Source organism: Aedes aegypti, chromosome 1 (genome assembly GCF_002204515.2).
Source record: "Aedes aegypti strain LVP_AGWG chromosome 1, AaegL5.0 Primary Assembly, whole genome shotgun sequence".
Taxonomy (NCBI): Eukaryota; Metazoa; Arthropoda; class Insecta; order Diptera; family Culicidae; genus Aedes; species Aedes aegypti.
In genome coordinates, this window is record NC_035107.1 from 16,232,562 (window position 1) to 16,257,350 (window position 24,789).

The following is a 24,789-nucleotide window of genomic DNA, read 5'->3' on the forward strand; positions in this document are numbered from 1 at the left end:
AAGCGCAAAGATTCCTATATCGGGAAAACCCTGGAAAACCACCACAGATCTTCGTGATGGATGTTGCCACGTTTGGCGCTGCGTGCTCACCTTGCATCGCGCAGTATTTAAAAAACAAAAATGCTGAGGACTACAAAGAGCAGTATCCGGAAGCAGCTCGTGCCATCATCGAAAACCACTATGTAGATGATTTTCTGGATAGTGTTGACACGGTGGATGAAGCAGTGGAGCTCATCGAAGATGTGAAGCATGTTCACGCCCAAGCAGGGATGGAAATTCGGAACTTTGCATCCAATTCTTCCGAGGTTCTTGAGCGTATTGGAGAAGCCAGCAGAACTCAACAGAAGTCGATCAACCTTGAAGCGAATATGGAAAGGGTTCTTGGCATGGTATGGAATCCGTCCGAAGATACGTTCACGTTCGAGCTGGACCTGAAGGAAGAGGCGCAGAACATCGTAGCGAACAAAATAGCACCAACGAAGCGACAAGTTTTGCGAACAGTGATGTCTCTATTTGATCCGTTGGGTCTGGTGGCGCATTTTGTTGTGCACGGAAAGCTTATCATGCAGCGAATCTGGAGGGAAGGATTAGACTGGGATGAACAAATAAGCGGCGAAATACTAGAAGACTGGTGTAAATGGAGCAGATTGTTGACGAAACTTAACGAAGTTACTGTTCCAAGATGCTTCTTTTCTGGAAACGGTAGAGCCCACAACGATGCGCAGATTCACATGTTCGTGGATGCTAGCGAAAACGCGTATGCTTGCGTAGCGTACCTTAGAAGTTACGGCAACGCGGCTCCACAATGTACCCTGATAGCGGCGAAGACAAAAGTAGCACCTCTAAAACCGCTATCGATTCCGAGGCTTGAATTGCAAGCGGCTCTTATCGGGAGCCGTTTACTAGAGACAATTTGCAAGGCTTTAACCATCCCAATTACCACGCGATATCTTTGGACCGACTCTACAACTGTTTTAGCATGGCTAAGATCCGAAACACGGCGATATCACCAGTTTGTCGGCTTTCGAGTTGGAGAGATTCTTACCACGACTACAATCGACGAATGGAGGAAGGTTCAGACCAAACTAAATGTAGCTGATCAGGCGACAAAGTGGAAGGACGGACCTAGTTTTGACCCGGAAGATTGGTGGTATTCCGGACCAAGATTTCTATCCGACCCTGCAGAGAGATGGATTACTGATTTGACTCTGCATTCGTCTGAGGAACTTGCGACAACGGTAGATCTTCGTTCTTCATTCATGCACCATCGATTTCTACATCAACAGCCTTTCATAGCTGTAGACAGATTTTCTAGCTGGCAAAGGTTGCTGCGAGCTACTGCATACGTTATCAGAGCAGCCAAACTATTCCTTAGACTCAGAGCAACGGGCCCGTTGATACAGGAAGAGCTGGCAAATGCGGAAATACTGCTGTGGCGACAGGTGCAGATGCAGGTTTACCCGGATGAATATGTAACGCTAGTGTACAACAAGGAACATCCAAAGGAAGAACCTAGGCGGTTGGAGAAAACAAGCCCGCTGTACAAGATGTCACCGATACTGGACGACAATGGAGTATTGCGGATGAACAGCCGAATAACCAGAGCACCAATAGTATCCAGGGATTTAAAGTATCCGGTTTTTCTTCCTAAAGAACACCGGGTAACTGCGTTGCTTGTGGAAAGCTACCATAAACGTTTCCTGCATAGAAACAACGAGACGGTGCTCAACGAAATGAGGCAGCGTTTCTTCATCCCTCAGCTTCGTTCGGTTGTGTCCAAGATTGCAAAACAGTGTCAGCATTGTCGTGTATGGAAGGCGACTCCTCAAGTGCCAATGATGGCACCTCTACCCACAATTCGGCTAACGCCCTTCATCCGGCCGTTCACGCACACTGGAGTGGACTACTTCGGTCCAATTTTGGTGAAACAAGGACGCAGTATGGTCAAACGATGGATAGCCCTTTTCACGTGCCTGTCTATCAGGGCAGTGCACCTTGAGGTAGTCCATAGTTTATCAACACAGTCATGTGTTCTAGCCATTCGAAGGTTCGTCGCACGCAGAGGTTCCCCTGCTACCTTTTGTTCCGACAACGGAACTAACTTTGTGGGTGCGAGTAATATACTCAAGGAGCAAATTCGCACCATAGGGAAGAGCTGCGCAGCAACCTTCACAAACACGGATACGAAATGGCTCTTCAATCCTCCACTTGCGCCTCATATGGGCGGACCATGGGAGCGCATGGTAAGGTCGGTGAAGGTCGCAATGTCGGCAATTGCAGATCATCCTCGACATCCCAGTGATGAAGTTCTGGAGACCATAGTACTGGAGGCTGAGGCCATAGTGAACTCCAGGCCACTAACCTACGTGCCGCTGGAACATGAGAATCAGGAAGCATTGTCTCCAAACCATTTCCTGTTGTACGGGACACAAGGAATCAATCAACCATGCCAGGAATTAACTGAGGAACACGTACTGCTGAGAGATAGTTGGAAGTTGGCAAAGTACCTCGTCGATACGTTCTGGACTCGTTGGGTGCGCGAATATCTCCCAACCCTTACGAGACGCACCAAGTGGTTCCAGCCTGTTAGACCATTGAAACCGGGTGATCTGGTTGTGGTGGTCGAGGAGGGGAAGCGGAATGGATGGATTCGCGGAAGAATAATAGAAGTTCTACCTGGAAAAGACGGACAAGTACGTAGAGCAGTAGTTCAGACGGGTCATGGATCAATTACCCGGCCGGCCACTAAGCTGGCCTTACTGGAAGTTCAAGGACCGCCAACAGAAGACTCAGGGACACCCAGATATGGCGTACCGGAACTACACGGGCCGGGGGATGTTGGCGAAACCACTGGGCTGTTTCCTAACCCGTTGAAGTGAGTTCCTGAGTACGCCACTCGCTTTAATTGTCCGTCATGCGTTGACAGCTTTGGGGAAACGTCATTGGGAAGATATGTTCATGATCATTCAAAAGCAAATATTTCGAACAATAGAAAGTGAAGATAGAAGGTCGATTTATTGAAGCTAAAGTTAATCCTAAAGTAAAATTCATTGAATTCGTATTATAATTGAATTTATGTAGAATTTGTGCAATAGCCAGGTAGATATATATCCTAAATTATAAATGCATTACTCTAAACCTATAAACTACTATCACAGATTGAATTTAGTACGGAGAAAACAGTGAGGACAACCTAAAATTAGTAAAGAACACCAAATGTAAGTAAACCTTATAAAACTATGAATTTGTCTAAAACTAACATGCAAAATAAAATTCTAGCTTGAAGCTGTTTCTAACGGACTCGCTATCAGGATTGTTCATTCCCGTCCGAACTGAAAGTTCTCCCCAACAAGCTATGAGAAAAAATATGTAAACACAACATTCATCGTCAAGTTTACATAAATTTTTCAGTTTTTTTCCCCTCGAATTGTCTTTAAAGTCTCATCCCCATTGCCATGAAGCCTATTCAGTTTCCCCAAAGGCGTTCTGAAACAGTGATTATTTTAATTCTTCGCAAATAGTTAAATTTCGGAGCGACATTCCACGATCAATACATTTCAGGCAGATGTTGACGTCATAATCACGATATTTCAGTGTTCCAACTCATTTGTACTTCCAGGAGATGTTTCTATAATATGAAAACACTGATAAATAATTAAATTAAAAAAAAAACAATCCATTTGATAAAATTTTACGATGTTGCTGCGCACGAAACACAGTTGCTGGCTTGAGAAATTGTCAAAATGCGTTGCATTGTTATTCAATGCACGGAATCCTCAAGTAGACTAGTTTGATGTTTCAGAGATGCTGTATTTTGAAAGAATAAACACATCTTAATGAAAAAGAGAACTACCGGCACCGTAAAATGTCAAAAAAGTGGATTTGCAATTTCATTTACTGTCGTTCTTGCTTGACCCAATCTCACCCCCATTTTTGATGTTTTAGACACCGTACCGAAAAAAATTAAATTTTTGTTAAAAAATCAAATAGATTCCGGAAAATACGTGTGACGTGTAATGCAAAGACTAATATAACGATAGAGGTGAAAATATATGCGTAATACTTTGTATAGGAGAAATTTAATGTTGTAAATTTTATCTTATTTCAACATACAAGTTTATAGATATAGTAAACAAAAACTACTATTTCTAAAAATGTACATTGTGATGAATTATGTGTAAAAATATGTTCTCTAACATTAATTTTAGTAATATCAGCGTTATTAGCTGAAATATTTTATAAATCATATTTTTCCGTTTTGACCCAATCTCACCCCCTAGACCCATTGTCACCCCCATCGACGGTACGTTAGAAAAATCTTTGAATAATTTACCTTTTACCATGCTATTTAGAAACAACGAAATCTTATAAAAACCCACTCAAATTTGGTTGTCTTTGCACAAGTCGATGTAAATACGTGAAAAATAGAGCATTTTTCATCATATTTTGATTATTGTATTGTGAACTATAAGAGAAGATATTGTTAAGCTCAAAGAGAAAATATATATTGTAGTTTTTATAAAAAGCAGGGGTGGCACACTTGCCCCAAAGTCCGCTAGTCCTTCCTTACACGAGTGGTTAAATTCGCGGCTACAAAGCAAAGCCATGCTGAAGGTGTCTGGGTTCGGACTTCCATGATTCACTTTGGCATGGGGATTTTTTCTCGGCAGAATTGTCTGAAACTTTGAAAGCTCTCGGTTAATAACTGTGAAAGTGCTCATAAGAACAGTAAGCTGAGAAGCAGGCTCCGTCCCAGTGAGGGCGTAATGCCAAGAAGAATGGAATGTACCCTCCAAGAATGATAAACCACCATGATTGACTTTCCTACAATGTTCATCTCTCCGAGAAGGCTTGACTTGGCAGTTATTTCGACATCGTTGTTGCCATGCGGCCCAGCCTCTCGAAAGGGCTTTCCTAGGATTCCCTCTGTTCAATGAAAATTCCTTCCTCTCCTCCTTTAATGTCAGCCAGCTCAGCGCACACTGCTGCGCTAGCATCAATCACCGTACCTATGTGTCTTTCTTGCCGGGCCATCATTTATTTCCGGGAAACTCGCTCCTCACAAACAACCGACAAGTAGCTATAGCAGACTCGAGTGCATGATACCTATACACCGCGCGAAATAAGTACGAGGACAGTCAACCATTTATAACGCGCATCAAGTGATTTTTTTAACACATTATTTTTGATCACATTGGGTACGTGTCAGAATGTTCTGGAAATCTGAAAATCCGTTCCGGTGAAAAGGGTCACATTCATATCTGAACCTACAATGCGATATGTCAAAATTCATATTTTTTTATAACAAGACCTAAGAAGGACATTTTGAAGAATTTTGGCCACAAAGGCCACGTTTCGAGATGTTTCGAAAACGGAATGTCCATGTCGGGCTTCACACTCTAAGCTATGAACGTTGGTTACAAACCCGATCGACACGATGCTTGTCTCTCGAATCACATCCTTATCCTTATTTCGCGCAGTGTAACCTATAAGTAGCCTAACTTTGTAGCTTGTTCGATCAATTCCGGAAATAGGGCTCCGTCTGATGTCCTTCCAATGGAATAACTCAACCAACGAAATGCAATTCAATCTCACTAATCCCCCCTCTACTCTCTTTCTCTCACCCCCCACAGAGTGATGTCCTCGTCGCTAACGCGTCCAACCACCGGTAGGTTACCGGGCAAGCGGCCACCGTTACTCCAGTCGGCCCTCTCCGGCGGCACATCGTCCGTCTCGGCGGGAGGAGCGTCGTCGTCATCTTCGGCCGGCTACACCAGCATGTCGTCCGACGTCATAAGCGCCGTGCAGTCACAGTTACCGTGCGCGACACGCGACGGCAAAGTTCAGCTGCAGATTCTGACCCAACCGGAACAGCAGCACCGGGCCCGGTATCAAACCGAGGGGTCACGAGGCGCGGTCAAAGATCGCAGCGGCAATGGGTTCCCCGTGGTGCGACTCGTGGGCTACGGGAAGCCAGCCGTCCTTCAGGTATTCATCGGCACCGACATGGGCCGAGTGTTGCCGCACATGTTCTACCAGGCGTGTAAGGTTTCCGGCAAGAATTCGACGCCCTGCGTCGAGCGGAAGCTCGAAGGAACCATGGTCATCGAGGTGGACATGAAGCCGGAGAACGAAATGACGGTCACGTGCGACTGTGTGGGTATTCTGAAGGAGCGCAACGTGGACGTGGAGCATCGCTTCCCGGACCAGAGCGGCCCGCGGGCCAAGAAGAAGTCCACCCGGTGCCGGATGGTGTTCCGGACGGCTGTGACCAACGAGGACGGCACCAGCGAAATGCTGCAGGTGTGCTCCCAGCCGATTGTGTGCAGTGAGTATCGATCGATCTTGGTTATTAGATGGGGGCTTGTGCGTTGCGATCGTGAAGCGGCATCTGAAACCGGTTCGCATTCCGATCAAAAGATCGTATAGATTTGATTTCTGGGAATATTTGAACGGCCCGAGTAGAAATGGTGACGTTGGTAACATTAGAGGACATTTGACTAAAAAACTTCGAAAAAGCTGTGATCCCTTTCAGAGGATTGCGGGGAAACTCTCTCAAAGGATTCCGGAGAATCTTTCTCAGAGGATTCCGGAGAATCCCTTTCAGAGGATTCCGGAGAATCCCTTTCAGAGGATTCCGGAGAATCCCTTTCAGAGGATTCCGGAGAATCCCTTTCAGAGGATTCCGGAGAATCCCTTTCAGAGGATTCCGGAGAATCCCTTTCAGAGGATTCCGGAGAATCCCTTTCAGAGGATTCCGGAGAATCCCTTTCAGAGGAATCCGGAGAATCCCTTTCAGAGGATTCCGGAGAATCCCTTTCAGAGGATTCCGGAGAATCCCTCTCAAAGAATTCCGGAGAATCCCTCTCAGAGCATTCTGGAGAATCCCTCTAAGAACATTCCGGAGAATCCCTCTCAGAGGATTCTGGAGAATCCCTTTCAGAGGATTCCGGAGAATTCCTTTCAGCGGAGAATCTATCAGAGGATTCCGGAGAATCTATCAGAGGCAGAGGATTGCGGAAAATCCCTCTCAGAGAATTCCGGAGAATCCCTCTCAGAGAATTCCAGAGAATCCCTCTCAAAGGATCCCTGAGAATTTCTCTCAGAGGATTCCGGTGAATCTCTCTCAGAGGATTCTGGAGAATCTCTCTCAGAGGATTCCGGAGAATCTCTCTCAGAGCATTCCGGAGAATCCCTCTCAGAGCATTCTGGAGAATCTCTCTAAGAACATTCTGGAGAATCCCTCTCAGAGGATTCCGGAGAATCCCTCTCAGAGGATTCCGGAGAATCCCTCTCAGAGGATTCCGGAGAATCCCTCTCAGAGGATTCCGGAGAATCCCTCTCAGAGGATTCCGGAGAATCCCTCTCAGAGGATTCCGGAGAATCCCTCTCAGAGGATTCCGGAGAATCCCTCTCAGAGGATTCCGGAGAATCCCTCTCAGAGGATTCCGGAGAATCCCTCTCAGAGGATTCCGGAGAATCCCTCTCAGAGGATTCCGGAGAATCCCTCTCAGAGGATTCCGGAGAATCCCTCTCAGAGAATTCCGGAGAATCCCTCTCAGAGGATTCCGGAGAATCCCTCTCAGAGGATTCCGGAGAATCCCTCTCAGAGGATTCCGGAGAATCCCTCTCAGAGGATTCCGGAGAATCCCTCTCAGAGGATTCCGGAGAATCCCTCTCAGAGGATTCCGGAGAATCCCTCTCAGAGGATTCCGGAGAATCCCTCTCAGAGGATTCCGGAGAATCCCTCTCAGAGGATTCCGGAGAATCCCTTTCAGAGGATTCCGGAGAATGCCTTCCAGAGGATTCCGGAGAATCCCTTTCAGAGGATTCCGGAGAATCCCTTCCAGAGGATTCCGGAGAATGCCTTCCAGAGGATTCCGGAGAATCCCTTTCAGAGGATTCCGGAGAATCCCTCTCAGAGGATTCCGGAGAATCCCTCTCAGAGGATTCCGGAGAATCCCTCTCAGAGGATTCCGGAGAATCCCTCTCAGAGGATTCCGGAGAATCCCTTTCAGAGGATTCCGGAGAATCCCTCTCAGAGGATTCCGGAGAATCCCTCTCAGAGGATTCCGGAGAATCCCTCTCAGAGGATTCCGGAGAATCCCTTTCAGAGGATTCCGGAGAATGCCTTCCAGAGGATTCCGGAGAATCCCTTCCAGAGGATTCCGGAGAATCCCTTCCAGAGGATTCCGGAGAATGCCTTCCAGAGGATTCCGGAGAATCCCTTTCAGAGGATTCCGGAGAATCCCTTTCAGAGGATTCCGGAGAATCCCTTTCAGAGGATTCCGGAGAATCCCTTTCAGAGGATTCCGGAGAATCCCTTTCAGAGGATTCCGGGGAATCCCTTTCAGAGGATTCCGGAGAATCCCTTTCAGAGGATTCCGGAGAATCATTTTCAGAGGATTCCGGAGAATCCCTTTCAGAGGATTCCGGAGAATCCCTTTCAGAGGATTCCGGAGAATCCCTTTCAGAGGATTCCGGAGAATCCCTTTCAGAGGATTCCGGAGAATCCCTCTCAGAGGATTCCGGAGAATCCCTTTCAGAGGATTCCGGAGAATCCCTCTCAGAGGATTCCGGAGAATCCCTCTCAGAGGATTCCGGAGAATCCCTCTCAGAGGATTCCGGAGAATCCCTTTCAGAGGATTCCGGAGAATGCCTTCCAGAGGATTCCGGAGAATCCCTTCCAGAGGATTCCGGAGAATCCCTTCCAGAGGATTCCGGAGAATGCCTTCCAGAGGATTCCGGAGAATCCCTTTCAGAGGATTCCGGAGAATCCCTTTCAGAGGATTCCGGAGAATCCCTTTCAGAGGATTCCGGAGAATCCCTTTCAGAGGATTCCGGAGAATCCCTTTCAGAGGATTCCGGGGAATCCCTTTCAGAGGATTCCGGAGAATCCCTTTCAGAGGATTCCGGAGAATCATTTTCAGAGGATTCCGGAGAATCCCTTTCAGAGGATTCCGGAGAATCCCTTTCAGAGGATTCCGGAGAATCCCTCTCAGAGGATTCCGGAGAATCCCTCTCAGAGGATTCCGGAGAATCCCTCTCAGAGGATTCCGGAGAATCCCTCTCAGAGGATTCCGGAGAATCCCTCTCAGAGGATTCCGGAGAATCCCTCTCAGAGGATTCCGGAGAATCCCTTTCAGAGGATTCCGGAGAATGCCTTCCAGAGGATTCCGGAGAATCCCTTCCAGAGGATTCCGGAGAATCCCTTCCAGAGGATTCCGGAGAATGCCTTCCAGAGGATTCCGGAGAATCCCTTTCAGAGGATTCCGGAGAATCCCTTTCAGAGGATTCCGGAGAATCCCTTTCAGAGGATTCCGGAGAATCCCTTTCAGAGGATTCCGGAGAATCCCTTTCAGAGGATTCCGGGGAATCCCTTTCAGAGGATTCCGGAGAATCCCTTTCAGAGGATTCCGGAGAATCATTTTCAGAGGATTCCGGAGAATCCCTTTCAGAGGATTCCGGAGAATCCCTTTCAGAGGATTCCGGAGAATCCCTTTCAGAGGATTCCGGAGAATCCCTTTCAGAGGATTCCGGAGAATCCCTTTCAGAGGATTCCGGAGAATCCCTTTCAGAGGATTCCGGAGAATCCCTTTCAGAGGATTCCGGAGAATCCCTTTCAGAGGATTCCGGAGAATCCCTTTCAGAGGATTCCGGAGAATCCCTTTCAGAGGATTCCGGAGAATTCCTTTCAGCGGAGAATCTATCAGAGGATTCCGGAGAATCTATCAGAGGATTGCGGAGAATCCCTCTCAGAGAATTCCGGAGAATCCCTCTCAGAGAATTCCGGAGAATCCCTCTCAAAGGATCCCTGAGAATTTCTCTCAGAGGATTCCGGTGAATCTCTCTCAGAGGATTCTGGAGAATCTCTCTCAGAGGATTCCGGAGAATCTCTCTCAGAGCATTCCGGAGAATCCCTCTCAGAGCATTCTGGAGAATCTCTCTAAGAACATTCTGGAGAATCCCTCTCAGAGGATTCCGGAGAATCCCTCTCAGAGGATTCCGGAGAATCCCTCTCAGAGGATTCCGGAGAATCCCTCTCAGAGGATTCCGGAGAATCCCTTTCAGAGGATTCCGGAGAATCCCTTTCAGAGGATTCCGGAGAATCCCTCTCAGAGGATTCCGGAGAATCCCTCTCAGAGGATTCCGGAGAATCCCTCTCAGAGGATTCCGGAGAATCCCTCTCAGAGGATTCCGGAGAATCCCTCTCAGAGGATTCCGGAGAATCCCTCTCAGAGGATTCCGGAGAATCCCTCTCAGAGGATTCCGGAGAATCCCTCTCAGAGGATTCCGGAGAATCCCTCTCAGAGGATTCCGGAGAATCCCTCTCAGAGGATTCCGGAGAATCCCTCTCAGAGGATTCCGGAGAATCCCTCTCAGAGGATTCCGGAGAATCCCTCTCAGAGGATTCCGGAGAATCCCTCTCAGAGGATTCCGGAGAATCCCTCTCAGAGGATTCCGGAGAATCCCTCTCAGAGGATTCCGGAGAATCCCTCTCAGAGGATTCCGGAGAATCCCTCTCAGAGGATTCCGGAGAATCCCTCTCAGAGGATTCCGGAGAATCCCTCTCAGAGAATTCCGGAGAAACCCTCTCAGAGGATTCCGGAGAATCCCTTTCAGAGGATTCTGGAGAATCCCTCTAGGAGGATTCCGGAGAATCTCTTTCAGAGGATTCCGGAGAATCTCTTTCAGAGGATTCCTGAGAATCCCTTCCAGAGGATTCCGGAGAATCTATCAGAGGATTGCGGAGAATCCCTCTCAGAGAATTCCGGAGAATCCCTCTCAGAGAATTCCGGAGAATCCCTCTCAAAGGATCCCTGAGAATTTCTCTCAGAGGATTCCGGTGAATCTCTCTCAGAGGATTCTGGAGAATCTCTCTCAGAGGATTCCGGAGAATCTCTCTCAGAGCATTCCGGAGAATCCCTCTCAGAGCATTCTGGAGAATCTCTCTAAGAACATTCTGGAGAATCCCTCTCAGAGGATTCCGGAGAATCCCTCTCAGAGGATTCCGGAGAATCCCTCTCAGAGGATTCCGGAGAATCCCTTTCAGAGGATTCCGGAGAATCCCTTTCAGAGGATTCCGGAGAATCCCTTTCAGAGGATTCCGGAGAATCCCTCTCAGAGGATTCCGGAGAATCCCTCTCAGAGGATTCCGGAGAATCCCTCTCAGAGGATTCCGGAGAATCCCTCTCAGAGGATTCCGGAGAATCCCTCTCAGAGGATTCCGGAGAATCCCTCTCAGAGGATTCCGGAGAATCCCTCTCAGAGGATTCCGGAGAATCCCTCTCAGAGGATTCCGGAGAATCCCTCTCAGAGGATTCCGGAGAATCCCTCTCAGAGGATTCCGGAGAATCCCTCTCAGAGGATTCCGGAGAATCCCTCTCAGAGGATTCCGGAGAATCCCTCTCAGAGGATTCCGGAGAATCCCTCTCAGAGGATTCCGGAGAATCCCTCTCAGAGGATTCCGGAGAATCCCTCTCAGAGGATTCCGGAGAATCCCTCTCAGAAGATTCCGGAGAATCCCTCTCAGAGGATTCCGGAGAATCCCTCTCAGAGGATTCCGGAGAATCCCTCTCAGAGGATTCCGGAGAATCCCTCTCAGAGGATTCCGGAGAATCCCTCTCAGAGGATTCCGGAGAATCCCTCTCAGAGGATTCCGGAGAATCCCTCTCAGAGGATTCCGGAGAATCCCTCTCAGAGGATTCCGGAGAATCCCTCTCAGAGGATTCCGGAGAATTCCTCTCAGAGGATTCCGGAGAATCCCTCTCAGAGGATTCCGGAGAATCCCTCTCAGAGGATTCCGGAGAATCCCTCTCAGAGGATTCCGGAGAATCCCTCTCAGAGGATTCCGGAGAATCCCTCTCAGAGGATTCCGGAGAATCCCTCTCAGAGGATTCCGGAGAATCCCTCTCAGAAGATTCCGGAAAATCCCTCTCAGAGGATTCCGGAGAAACTCTCCCAGAGGATTCCGGAGAATTCCTTTCAGAGGATTCCTGAGAATGCCTCTCTGAGGATTCCGGAGAATCCCTTTCAGAGGATTCCGGAGAATCCCTCTCTGAGGATTCCGGAGAATCCCTCTCAGAGGATGCCAGAGAGAATCGCTTTCAGAGGATTCCGGAGAATCCCTCTCAGAGGATTCCGGAAAAAAATCTTCAGAGGTTAAAAAAATGTGTGAGATCGAACGATTTTTCGAAATCTAAAATCTGCCGTGTCATCCAGAGCCCGTCCCTCTGTAGTCTGCTCTCCCCTACCATCTCCGATCTAACTTGACTTGACCGCCCGAAGAACCGGATCGGACCGGTCAGTCGAGCTCGAGCATAATTTGTGGTGCGGCTATTAAAGATGAGATGCGCCACAAAATTCGAGCTAAAACGATCAAATTTGTGCGCCGCTCTCACACAGACACAGTGGCGATGCGGCCAGAGCGAGCGAGCCTCCACGTGCCACTCGTTTCTGTTTTTTTGTGTGTTTGTCGTAAAACAGGTTTAAAAACTGCGCCGCGCTGCTTTGGCTGCACCAGTTTAAGAGTGGAGGGAAGAGCGCAATTCTAGTGAAACGTTTGAAAAGGGTCTAACTGGAAAATGTAAACAAAATCGAGTGTTCACTATTCTTATCAATATCGACGTAGGTTATCTCTTGACGTTCTCATGAGCTCTACAAACGCTACTTACTTACTTATTTGGCTTTACATCAATTATCTTGATAAAGCCTCGCCAACAATATTTCGCCAATTCCCTCGGTTCATGGCCGCTTCTCTCCATCCTCGACTGTGACCCACGCTCTCCAGGTCCTGGTGTACCTGGTCCATCCACCTAGCTCGCTGCGCCCCACGCCTTCTTGTTCCGACCGGATTCGTGGCGAACACCATCTTTACAGGGTTGTTGTCCGGCATTCTTGCAACATGCCCTGCCCAGCGTATCCTTCCAGCTTTAGCTACCTTCACGATACTGGGTTCGCCGTAGAGTTGAGCGAGCTCGTGGTTCATCCTTCGCCGCCACACGCCGTTCTCCTGCACGCCGCCGAAGATCGTCCTTAGCACTCGGCGTTCGAAAACCCCAAGAGCTTGCAAGTCCTCCTCGAGCATAGTCCACGCCTCATGCCCATAGAGGACTACCGGTCTTATGAGCGTTTTGTACATCGTGCATTTGGTGCGGGGGTGAATCTTTCTTGACCGCAGTTTCTTCTGGAGCCCATAGTAGGCACGACTTCCGCTGATGATGCGCCTTCGTATTTCCCGACTAACATTGTTGTCAGCCGTCAACAAGGATCCGAGGTAGACGAACTCGTCCACCACCTCGAAGGTATCCCCGTCTATCGTAACACTGCTTCCTAGGCGGGCCCTGTCGCGCTCAGTTCCGCCAACCAGCATGTACTTTGTTTTCGACGCATTCACCATTAGCCCGACTCTACAAACGCATTTTTATGGTTGATTCAGGGAAAATTTTTAAAGGACCTATCTGATGATGGAATGCCTTAAAGGACCTAACTAAAAATTTCCATCAAATAATCGATTAGTATCAATCAGAAATTGTGCAAATCAGCTAAATTACCAATACAATGGACTAACCACAAACCGGCCTAACTGGAATCATGTTGAGTCAAAGGGCCTAACTGGTTTGGAGACTCGTAAAAGGGCCAATCTGCCAATGACATTTGAATTCAACCACTTTTGTGTTATATGTTGTTTTACATGGTAAATGTTTTGGACTGAATGTTCAGGTTTAGGCACTTAGGCCCCCTTCAAATCTTAAGCTAGAATTCTTCGCCGCAGGGCAAAGGAGCGCCGAACCGCGAATGCAACAAACCAAAACAAGAGAACGCATATAATAACAACACAGAAATGCGAACCGTGAGCCGAAAGCAAAATCAACAATAATGGGAGGGAAGTGAGAGCGCACGAACGAGCGAACGAACGAACGAACGAGAAGAGCCATGCTTCGGAATTGTGGAGAGCGATTATGGAATTATTATTATGCTAAAAAGCTTCTTATAAGAATAGACGAGCACTGAATAGCATATGGCGGGCGATTGTGTGTTGGTTTCCGAATGGTTGGACTTGGACAGCACTTTTTATGCTTGTTCTCTCTCCGGGAACATGCTTTTTATCGGGATGCTCGATAATCGATAATGATGGTAAATGTCGAATTTTACTAAGTGTAGTACTTTGTATTCACCCGAGGTCAAATTCCTAAGGGAATTTTATAAAACTATGTATTTGAACGTTTTCGAAGTATCTATAGTATTTTCTATTCGAGAGTTGAATTCAAATCAAATGTTACGACGAGAAATCTCAAAGCATTGAGTTTTCTGGGAAACACTTTCCAAAGTTTTCTGGAAAACCCTTCCCAGAGGATTCTGGGAAACACTTCCCAGAGGATTCTGGGAAACCTTTCACAGAGGATTCTGGAAAATCATTCTCAGAATTCTGGAAACCCATCCTAGGTGATTCTGGGATAACCTTCCCACAGAATTCTGAGAAACCCTTCTCAGAGGATTCTGGAGAATCCTTAACAGAGGATTCTGGGAAACATTTCTCAAAGTTTTCTGGAAAATCCTTCAAAGAATTCTGGAAACCCATCCTAGGTGATTCTGGGATAACCTTCCCACAGGATTCTGAGAAACCCTTCTCAGAGGATTCTGGAGAATCCTTAACAGAGGATTCTGGGAAACATTTCTCAAAGTTTTCTGGAAAATCCTTCAAAGAATTCTGGAAACCCTTCCCAGAGGATTCTGGGAAACACTTCCCAGAGGATACTGGGAAACATTTCCCAAAGTTTTCTGCAAAACCCTTCCCAGAGTATTCTGAGAAACCCTTTCCAGAGAATTCTGCGAAACATTCTGCGTTTTCTGAGAAACCCTTTCCATAGGATTCAGAGAAACCTTTCCCACGGAATTCTGGGAAATCCTTCCCAGAGGATTCTGGGAAACCCTGCACAGAGGATTCTGAGGAATCCTTTCCAATGGATTCTTAGGAATCTGCTCCAGATGATTCAGAGGAAATCTTCCAAGAGGCTTCTGGGGAAACCTTCCCAGATGATACTAGGAAACCCTTTCTAGATTATAGTAGAGAATTCTTGGAATGAACAGATGAGCAGAAGACAGAGTCTAAAATGAGTGAGAATTGCGTTGAGAATTTGAGTCTGGAATGAGATGAAAGTTAAGTCGAGAATGAGAGGAAATATAGTAGAGAATGAATGGAAATTGGGCCAAGAGTAAGTAGACTTTGAGTTGAAAATGACTATCGGTTGGGTCTAGAGTGGGTAGAAATTGGCTCGAGAATGAGTGGAAATACAATTAAGAGTGGTTCAAGCCAAGGATGAATGGATATTTAGTGAAAAATCAAGTGAAATATGTCAAGAAATAAGATGGTAATTGAGATAAATGTGAATAGAAACTAAAAATAAAAAATAAAAAAAAATCTTGGAGGATTCTGGGGAATCCTTCTCAGAAGATTCTTGGGAATCCCTTTCCAGAGAATTATAGGGAACATTTCCCAAAGTTTTCTAGAAAATCTCTCCCAAAAAATTCTGGAAAATCCTTCCCAAAGGATTCTGGGCAACCCTTCCCGGAGGATTTTGGGGAAACCCTTCCCAGAGAATTCTGGGAAACCCTTCCCAGAGAATTCTGGGAAACCCTTCCCAGAGGATTCTGGGAAACCCTTCTCAGGGAATTTTGGGAAACCTTTCCCAAATGATTCTGGGATACACTTCGCAGATGATACTTGGAAACCCTTCCTAAAGAATTCTGGGAAACCCTTCTCAGAGGATTCTGGGGAAACTCTTCTCAGAGGATTCTGGGGAACACTTTCCAAAGATTTCTGGGAAACCCTTCCGGAGAATTTTAGAAACACCTTCCCATAGCATTCTGGGAAACCCTTCTCAGAGGATTCTGGGAATGCTTCTCAGAGAATTCTGGGAAACCCTTTCCAGAGGACTCTGAGAATTCTTGAAAACCTTTCTCAGCCTTCCCAGAGCACGTTGCTCCAGTTACCGTTATTATGAAATAAAATATACCATCCAAACGGCAGTCGGCAGTTGATTCCTGACGTTGTTCTGCACCTCTGGGCCGAATTTGAAAAAAAAAATCCTCAGTCAGAATTTTGAGTTACGTCCTTTTGAAGTTTATATAAGTTTATATAATTCTTGAAAACCTTTCTCAGCCTTCCCAGAGCACGTTGCTCCAGTTACCGTTATTATGAAATAAAATATACCATCCAAACGGCAGTCGGCAGTTGATTCCTGACGTTGTTCTGCACCTCTGGGCCGAATTTGAAAAAAAAAATCCTCAGTCAGAATTTTGAGTTAAGCCTTTTTGATAAACTTCATTCTTTTCAAACACTTCAAAAGGGCGTATCTGCATATCCTGTCCAAGATTTTTTCTTATATATTTGAATGCTTTGGACAATTTCCTAAAATCACTATCAGGCGTTAAATCTGTAGATATAATTTTTCGTGTAATTGGCTTATTAGTAATAACTAAACTTAGCATTGGCCTTTTTCAAATGTCGGCCTAGAAAATTTTTAGAAAACTGTATTTTATAATATCTTAAACCATATAAAAAAATAAAACTACAAAATTTTATTATTTTCTCTTTGTTTAAACAAGTTAATGTGACATATTTCATGCGATTTCTATTATATAAACTTCAAAAGGACGTAACTCAAAATTCTGACTAAGGATTTTTTTCAAATTCGGCCCAGAGGTGCAGGGCAACGTCAGGAATGAACCGCCGACTGCCGTTTGGATAGTATATTTTATTTGATAATAACGGTAATTGAAGCACCGTGCAGAGGGTTCTTGAGAATCCTTCCACGAGGAGTCTGGAGAATCCTTACCAGAGGATTGTGGGAAACTTCTCCAGAGGATTCTCGTAAATCGAAAGTGAGTAGATATGAAGTCCAAATGAGCAGATTAACCCTTTGGGGCCTGATTTTTTCCAAGAACTATTATACAGTTTTTTGAACGCCTTTCAATAGTTTTGGTGCTCAAAATGCTAAACATAACAAGAAATGATGACAAATATTTTTTTGGGAGGTGCTAGGTCTTCCAAACTGGTCTTGAGTTCATAACTTGAAGTCTTGCTTGTAACAAAAACCTTGTTCATCATACAAGGTGATGAACTGTAATCAACCGTATATTCTGAACCTTCTGAGTGTTCAGCAAATATTATCAGATCATTTCGAATGTCCTAGATTATCTAACTTGTCGAGATGTTCAGTACATAAGATCTACAACGCGATGAGAGTCAGGATTTAGTGGTAATAAATTAATAACCACGAAACGAAGCACTTCCGAAACATGGTGTATTCGACAAAGTTTCCAGTCATAATTAGCGACATCTATTGGGAAGCATCCATAAATAATGTCACGTAAAAATATACTATTTTCAACCCCCCTGCTTTTCACCTTTTGTTTGAGAACAATTTGTGAAAACGTCAATAGAGTCTAAATGCGTAAGCGAGTAGAAACACGTTTTGAATATATGTGTTTGTCGACGAATCTTCTTCTTTTTTCTTGGCATATCGTTCCCACTGGGAGGAAGCTGGCTTCTCAGCTTAGTGTTAGTTTAGCACATTTATTACCTGAGATCTTTCTCAGCTAATAACCTTTTTGCATGGATATATCGTGTGGCAGGCATGCGCCCATACTCTGTGCCCAAGGAAGTCAATACTCTTTCCTTTACGAAAAGATCCGGTAATCGTTATACAAATCTCGAGCTCTACTTCTTTTTTGCAATCGTGCAACACGACTATCCGTGTAGAGGCGTCACTACTGTACTGTCACAGACAAACAGACGTAACACTCTTGAGAAGCTCATGGTACACGCGTTTAACGCGATCGTTCCACCAGAGGCGCTAGTGTTCGACCGCTTTGACTTTTGATAGTGTACACGTTGCTGAATGATGCGAACAAAACTTACAGGCAATTCGTGTAGTAGTGTGCGTGTTAGGCAAACGTCAACTAAAAATCCTTCATGGCAGACAGTGCTTCGCGCGGTTCTTGCAACAGATGGCAGTGTGGACTATAAGACTATCCATGAGGACACTTCGCGATTGGGTTGACAGCTCAAAGTGCAAGCACAGTGAACACTAAACTTACCGAAATTTCGTTAAGCGTCATCAGTGCTTACCAATCTCCTTTGTTCCCCAAGCAATGATTGTCAAAAATTCATGGTAAACAAAAAAATTTAGCTGATCACAGCTGTCTCATGGATTGCCTTATTGTCAGTTAAGCACTTGGTAAACTCTTTGCCATGACATGAAAAGGCATGTGAAGCAGCGTTTTTCTTGACATAATAGGTATGTATTACCAAGTACGAACATCAATTGTATTTACAAAAGGCATTTTAAGCTACTTTTATACTAATTATTCTATTTGTCAGACTTCTGCATGTTCAGGATGTTCTAGGTTGCCAAGTAGGACATTAAGGCATACACCTAAAATTTTTCCCTGACAGGGAAGTATATTTGCAAGGACTTTTCCGAAGACAGTAAATTTTATTCATTGGGTCATAAATGACCGTGCCGGCCCCAAAGGGAAAACTTTGATCATTCTAGCGAGAAAAGTTACTGGAACAAGGGTAGACCTGAAGTTCTGAACTCCAGGGTAAATTGGAGGGCCTGGAATATCACCAACGTTCCTTGAAATAGACAATTGGTCTGTGAGAAGGTTCAGTGAACATGGTAGATTATATAACTTCACTCAGTTTAGAAGGAAATATTACTGGAAAAATAGTAGACCTGAAGTTTTGAAGTCCTGGGGAAATTTTGAAGGATCTGCAATACCTCAATCGTTCCTTGAAACAGCATATTGATCCATGAGAAGGTTCAGTCAACATAGTAGATTATATAACTTCACTCAGTTTAGAAAGAAAAATTACTGGAACAAGAGAAGACCTGTAGTTCTGAACTCCAGGGTAATTTGGAGGGCCTGGAATACTCCAAACGTTCCTTGAAATATCTGTTTGATTCGTGAGAAAGCTCAGTGAACATTAAATAACTTCATCGTTTAGTAAGAAAAATTACTAGAACAATTCTAGAAAATTCAGTGAACATGTTAGATTTTATAACTTCACTCAGTTTAGCGAGATAAATTACTTGAACAAGTGCAGACCTGAAGTTCTGAACTCCAGGGTAATTTGGAGGGCCTGGAATATCCCAAACGTTCCTTGAAGGAGCTTATTGATCCATGAGATGGTTTAGTGAGCATGTTAGATTATATAACTTCACTCAGTTTAGTGAGATAAATTACTGAAACAAATGTATACCTGAAGTTACGAACACTAGGGTAATTTGGAGGGCCTAGAATACCCCGAACGTTCCTTGAATTAGCCTATTGATCCGTGATAAGGTTCAGTAAACATTGTAGATTATATATATTATATTATATGAAATAGCTCTTGAGATTCTCAGAGGTTGGTAGATTCTATTTGAATTTGTAATGTTATTGTTTTTAACCCAAACAATTACTGTTACGGTTGTAGATTTCAAACAGTGTGCTTCAGGACAGTTTGGACGTCCTAGAACATCCCAGGACATAGCAAAGCAAGTGAAATAGTGTTTTTGTTAAAAGAGTAATTCTGTATTATCTAGCCTGAACATCATTAATGTTCACAAACAGCATTTCACGCTTCGTATGTACTTATAGTTACATTTTCCAAACTTCAGGATGTTCAGGATGTTCTAGGTTGTCAATTAGGTCATAAAGGCATATACTTCATATTTTTCTCTGATAAAAGAGTATATTTGGGACAACTTTGCCGAAGACAGTATATACATTTGTTCATTGGTTCTTTTTTTACAGCCTTTTTTGTACTGCGGTCATATATGACCGCGCCGGCCCCAAAGGGTTAAAGGTTAAGGTTGAATAGAAAATGAAGAATTGGGTTAGAAACGAGTGGAGATTGAGTTGAGAATGCGTGAAGATTTGGTCAACACACAGGGCCGCATTTATAGGGGGGCCGAGGGGGCCATGGCCCCCGGGCCCCCACAAATCTCGAAAAACATATTTATAGTTAATTTTTAACGAATAATTAGAATCAATGCAATAGTACATACTTTTTTACTATTGCATCATATGACTTGAAAGATTCAAGGTGTTTCTATGAATCCGACGAAATTGATGTAAATCAACTCAAAATAAATTAAAAAAATATTAGAACATTTAAAATGGGAACTTTCGGGCTTTACGAGAAACAAGAGGGTGTAAAAAGATTAAAAAATGATTTGTATAAACTAGCAAAGTGCCATTAATTTCCATAAATGCTTAACGAATTTATAACGTAACTTTTCCAGCTGTTACGGATGCTTTCTCAACGATGTTTAGGACTAGGTTCGAATGCTTTTTATATATCTTCAGATCAAGTAATAGGATGATTACTCCAGGAGTTCATTAAATGATTATATCCCGTAGAATTCCTCTACGAATTTTGTTTCGGATATCTCAAGAATATAATCTGGATTGTTTCCAAAAAATATAGAATTTCTAGAATAGTCTCTGGAAAAAAATCGGAGTAGTCCTTGTAGAAATTACAGTAGGTAATATCGTTCTAGTGCGCAAAGATTTCCTGGAGAATATCCTTTGAAAAACCACAGGAAGAATTTCTGGGAGAATTGAAAGAGAATATCTTTGTATTCCGGATGGAAACTCAGGGTACATCACTAGAAAATTTCTTGAAGTTATTCCTCGAGTCAAGTAAGACGAAACTCTTGAAGAACATGCTGAATAGCCGAGTTACAGACTTTGAACTTTTCTCTGGATGCTGTAGAATTTTGCATCAGGGTTCATTGCACTCAGAATAAGGAGAAAAGAAACTTTCGAGACCGTTTTGAAGGCCTTCAATTAAAAATCCGGATTTTTCAGAGACTTGCATTAAAATGTAGATCAGTACTCGAAAAAAGACCTGCTACCAGACCGTCACCAATTTCTTCAACTCAAAACTGTTGTGTAAATCTTTATGTTACTACTACTGTTAAACTTGAAAACATATAAAATTCACGAAAATATACAAAATATTAAAGAAAACATTAGTTGAATTAATTTTTGTTAAAAATTGGTCTACGTTCATGAGCGATTCAAATCACTTTTTGAACGTTTTAAAATAGTTTAACTTCTGATAAAGAACATAAAAAATATCCAGTCTATACTTAAATATTGAAAAGTTTTTCTGGGGAAGGCCCCCGCAAGACAATGGCCCCTGGGCCCCCACATTTGTAAATCTGGCCCTGTCAACACATATAATAGATTTTAGAAGGATTTTAGAAGGATTTTAGAAAGAGATGTACGAGTGTAAATTGTGACAAGCATGAGAAAAACAGCGGTAAATGAATGGAAATTGAGTCGAGAGTTAATCATGTAGAATCAGTGAATATTGAGTCGAGAATGAGTGAAGAAGAAACGAATGGAGATTGAGTCTAGAATGAGAGAAGATATTGTTAAACATGGATGTGAGAAAGACATGAACAAGCTAGCAATGAGATAGCAATGTAGACGTAAATGAATGAAAATTGAGTCGAGAATCGAGTAGGGATTGTCGAGAATGAGTGGAAAACGAGTGGAGTAGAAACGAGTAAAGGTTGAGTTGAGAATAAGTGAAAATATAGTTCAAAATGGATGTAAGAAAGTGTAGATTGTGCCAAGAGGGATTTCAGTCAGTCAGAAAGAAATGCACACGTAAATGAATGGAAATTCAGTCGAGAATCAACTAGAGATTGTGTCGAGAATGAGTGGAGTTGTAACGAGTAAAGATTGAGTTGAGCATGAGAGTAGAGATAATTAAATATGAATGTAAAAAAATACATGAACAAGTGTAGATTGTGCCACGAAGGGAGTAATATCAGTCAGCAATGAGATAGAAATGCAGATTTAAATGAATTAAAATTGAGTCGAGAATCGAGTAGAGATTAAGTCAAGAATGAGTGGAGTAGAAACAAGTAAAGATTGAGTTGAGAATGAATGAAAATATAGGTAAAAATGGATGTAAGAAGAACATGAACAATGGAAATTGAGTCGAGAATCGAGTCGAGAATTAGTCAAGAATGAGTTTAGTAGAAACGTGTGGAGATTGAGTTGAGAATGAGTGAAGATATGGGGCTGGGGCAAGAACACCTTAAGATATATAGGTTCAAATCATGGTTGATTAGCACAATTTTTGAAGATTATTCCAGTGTAGGGGTAAGCTCACCTCTTGTTCTAAATGATGTTATCGATAAATTTCAAAAATATAAGAAACACATGATGATTTGAGATTTTTGAAAATGTCGCTTCTTATGAGGTTTTTAAACGAGGCACGGGGCAAAAGTGCCACTCGTATGGGGCAAGAAGACCACCAGAGCAAAATGCCACAAATTTTGTATATTATTATTTCCCCGCCTAAACGATAAATTCTAGAGTAAGTAAAGATAAAAACTGAGGGATAAAAGTTGACTTATAGTTAAAAAGTAATTTTACAAAATTAATTTAGTTCTCATCTTATTTGACTGCAACAATAATAGTTAAAATTTTCAGAAATCATTTTGAATGTCCAAGATGGTTTATTTTGATTAGTATTTAGTAGGAAACATTGATTTAATGCAATATTAAACAAGAAAAATAAAAGTTCATTTGATTTTATATGAGAAAATTGCGACGTCCCTCTTGCCCCATAAGACATACTGTTTTTATGATTGTACCCCGTTTGGCATAAAGTCGTTTGGCATAATGGTCGTTTGGCATAATGGCCGTTTGGCATAATGGTCCTTTGGCATAATGACCGTTTGGCATAATAATTGACTTAAAATAAATAGCGGCATTTTTTTTTAAGTTTTTACCGAGATCAATACCACCGTATGGAAAAAAATTGGTAGGTTCTAAACAAGCGTGGTGTTCTTTCAGAGATCTTCCAAGCTAAGAATTTCAAAAATTGTTGTGACATTAGAGAGCATTACTAAATAAAACTCGTGACGGGTCTCTACATCTCAGAACACAGAGTATCTTTGAACTTGTTGCGATATACATATTTGAAAACAGTAAATTGGCAAAGCAAGTTCGCAGTTATTCATCAAGGAAACGCTCATGGAATACTTCGCTGCAGATCAAGCTCTGTCCCAGTTTGGACGTAACATTCGATGAAAATAACTTGAATGGAATTTATTTTGAAAAATATCAAAAGCTTCAATCCAAAGATCTATTGATGCGACTTTATGCAAAAATAGACTATATACGAGTGCCGATTATTTTTCGTTTAATATGTTTAAGGCTCTAACACAAACAAAATCTTTTCACAGCATAGCTCAAATGAACAACGCATCTTTAAAAAAATGTTCGTGGCAAACCTTTTCAACGGTTTAATTTAAATTCCTATTTTGGAAGTGTACATCAAAAACACCGTCTATTATCGAGCGGAAGGAAAATTTGTGATTGAAATAATATTTCTTTCCAGCATGTCTCGGTAGGAGATCACGCGTTTACCCTAAAAAAGTATATGTAGAATATTGTCAGCTTCAAAATTAATTATCATTCTAACAACACATCTGGCAAGAATTGATAAAACAGCAAAATATAAAAATGGTTAACATTTAGCTTTACTAAATAATAAAATTTAAAACAGTATACATATAAAGAACAGTCTATTTTTAAAAGAAGGCAAAATTTATAATTAAACCAATAGAAAAATGGACGCCAAAAATTATTGTGCCATAATAAAATGAAAAGACATAAAAAAGTGCGTTCAGAATCATTTAGGTGATTGTGCTATACTTTTCCCCGAATGCAATTACCCCGAATGACTGGTTTCCCCGAAAAGTGGTGACGAGGAAGAACGATAAACAGTCAAAAGAAGGAAGTATTCTGTCATTCTCGGCTATACACGTGTTGGCAAAAATGCTGAGAACGGTAAAACTCGAAAGAATCGCCAATTAAATAAAGAAGGGTGCATATTAGATGGTCACCACCCTGAAATGTATGAAGTTACGACAATTATGAGTGCTAAAAAATTTCGGGGAAGTGGGCTAATCGGGGAAACGGGATGTTCGGGGCACTGGCGTTCGGGGAAATGACATTCGGAGAACCGACATTCGGGGAAAAGTTGCACAACCCATCGAAGTAACTGCAGTAATCGATTTCTCTTTTCGCTGATAATTTAAGCAGATCAATGTTATCGATTGCTGCCCTTTTGTCAGTTGGAAACAAAAAATACTTAAAAAAAATAGCGCCAAAGAACAGCCTATGCATAAAAGAAGGAGAAATTTATTGAAATTTTAAATCAACAGTTTTCATACCTAGAATTAGGTTACATCATATTTAGAAAAAAAAAAAATAGATCAATATATAAAAATCTTCAGTGCAAAAATTTGTTCCAATAGCGAAACTCAAAAGAAGAATTAATATTTGAAAGAAGGGTAATTTCTGGATAAATAATAAAATACTATTGGCAATAACTTTCCTAATATGCTTAAATTTATTCAAGAGCGAATGATTGTTGAATAAAGTGTCATTTTGTATCAATTGACTCCAAGCAAATTGAGCAATTCTTGGTTTCAGACTCATTATGCCAAACGACTTTATGCCAAATGACCTACTACCGTTTCTATATATGTAAAACTTAATGTCAAAAGGTTTCGAAAAAAAATCCTCACAGCTATATTAAACAATTGAAAATCATCAATACTGTGCGGAAAAATCAATGTATTTTTTATTTATTGAGAGTCAAACCTTGTTTTCCAGTCTTAATTTCTTATAATATTTCGCATTTTTCGCGTTGGTGAGTTAGGCAGCGTCCATTTATTACGTAACGCAAACAATGGAAAT

General features: G+C 43.0%; 1 protein-coding gene across 5 annotated transcripts in view; it reads left to right on the forward strand.

Moving 5' to 3' along the window:
* LOC5574714 (nuclear factor of activated T-cells 5) overlaps positions 1-24,789 on the forward strand; it is a 429,601-nt gene that overhangs the window by 218,178 nt on the left and 186,634 nt on the right. For all 5 annotated transcript variants that reach the window (XM_021839021.1, XM_021839019.1, XM_021839020.1 and 2 more), the window contains one exon: positions 5,634-6,328. In XM_021839021.1, the coding sequence (XP_021694713.1) occupies positions 5,634-6,328 (695 nt within the window). The remainder of the gene's footprint in view (positions 1-5,633; positions 6,329-24,789) is intronic.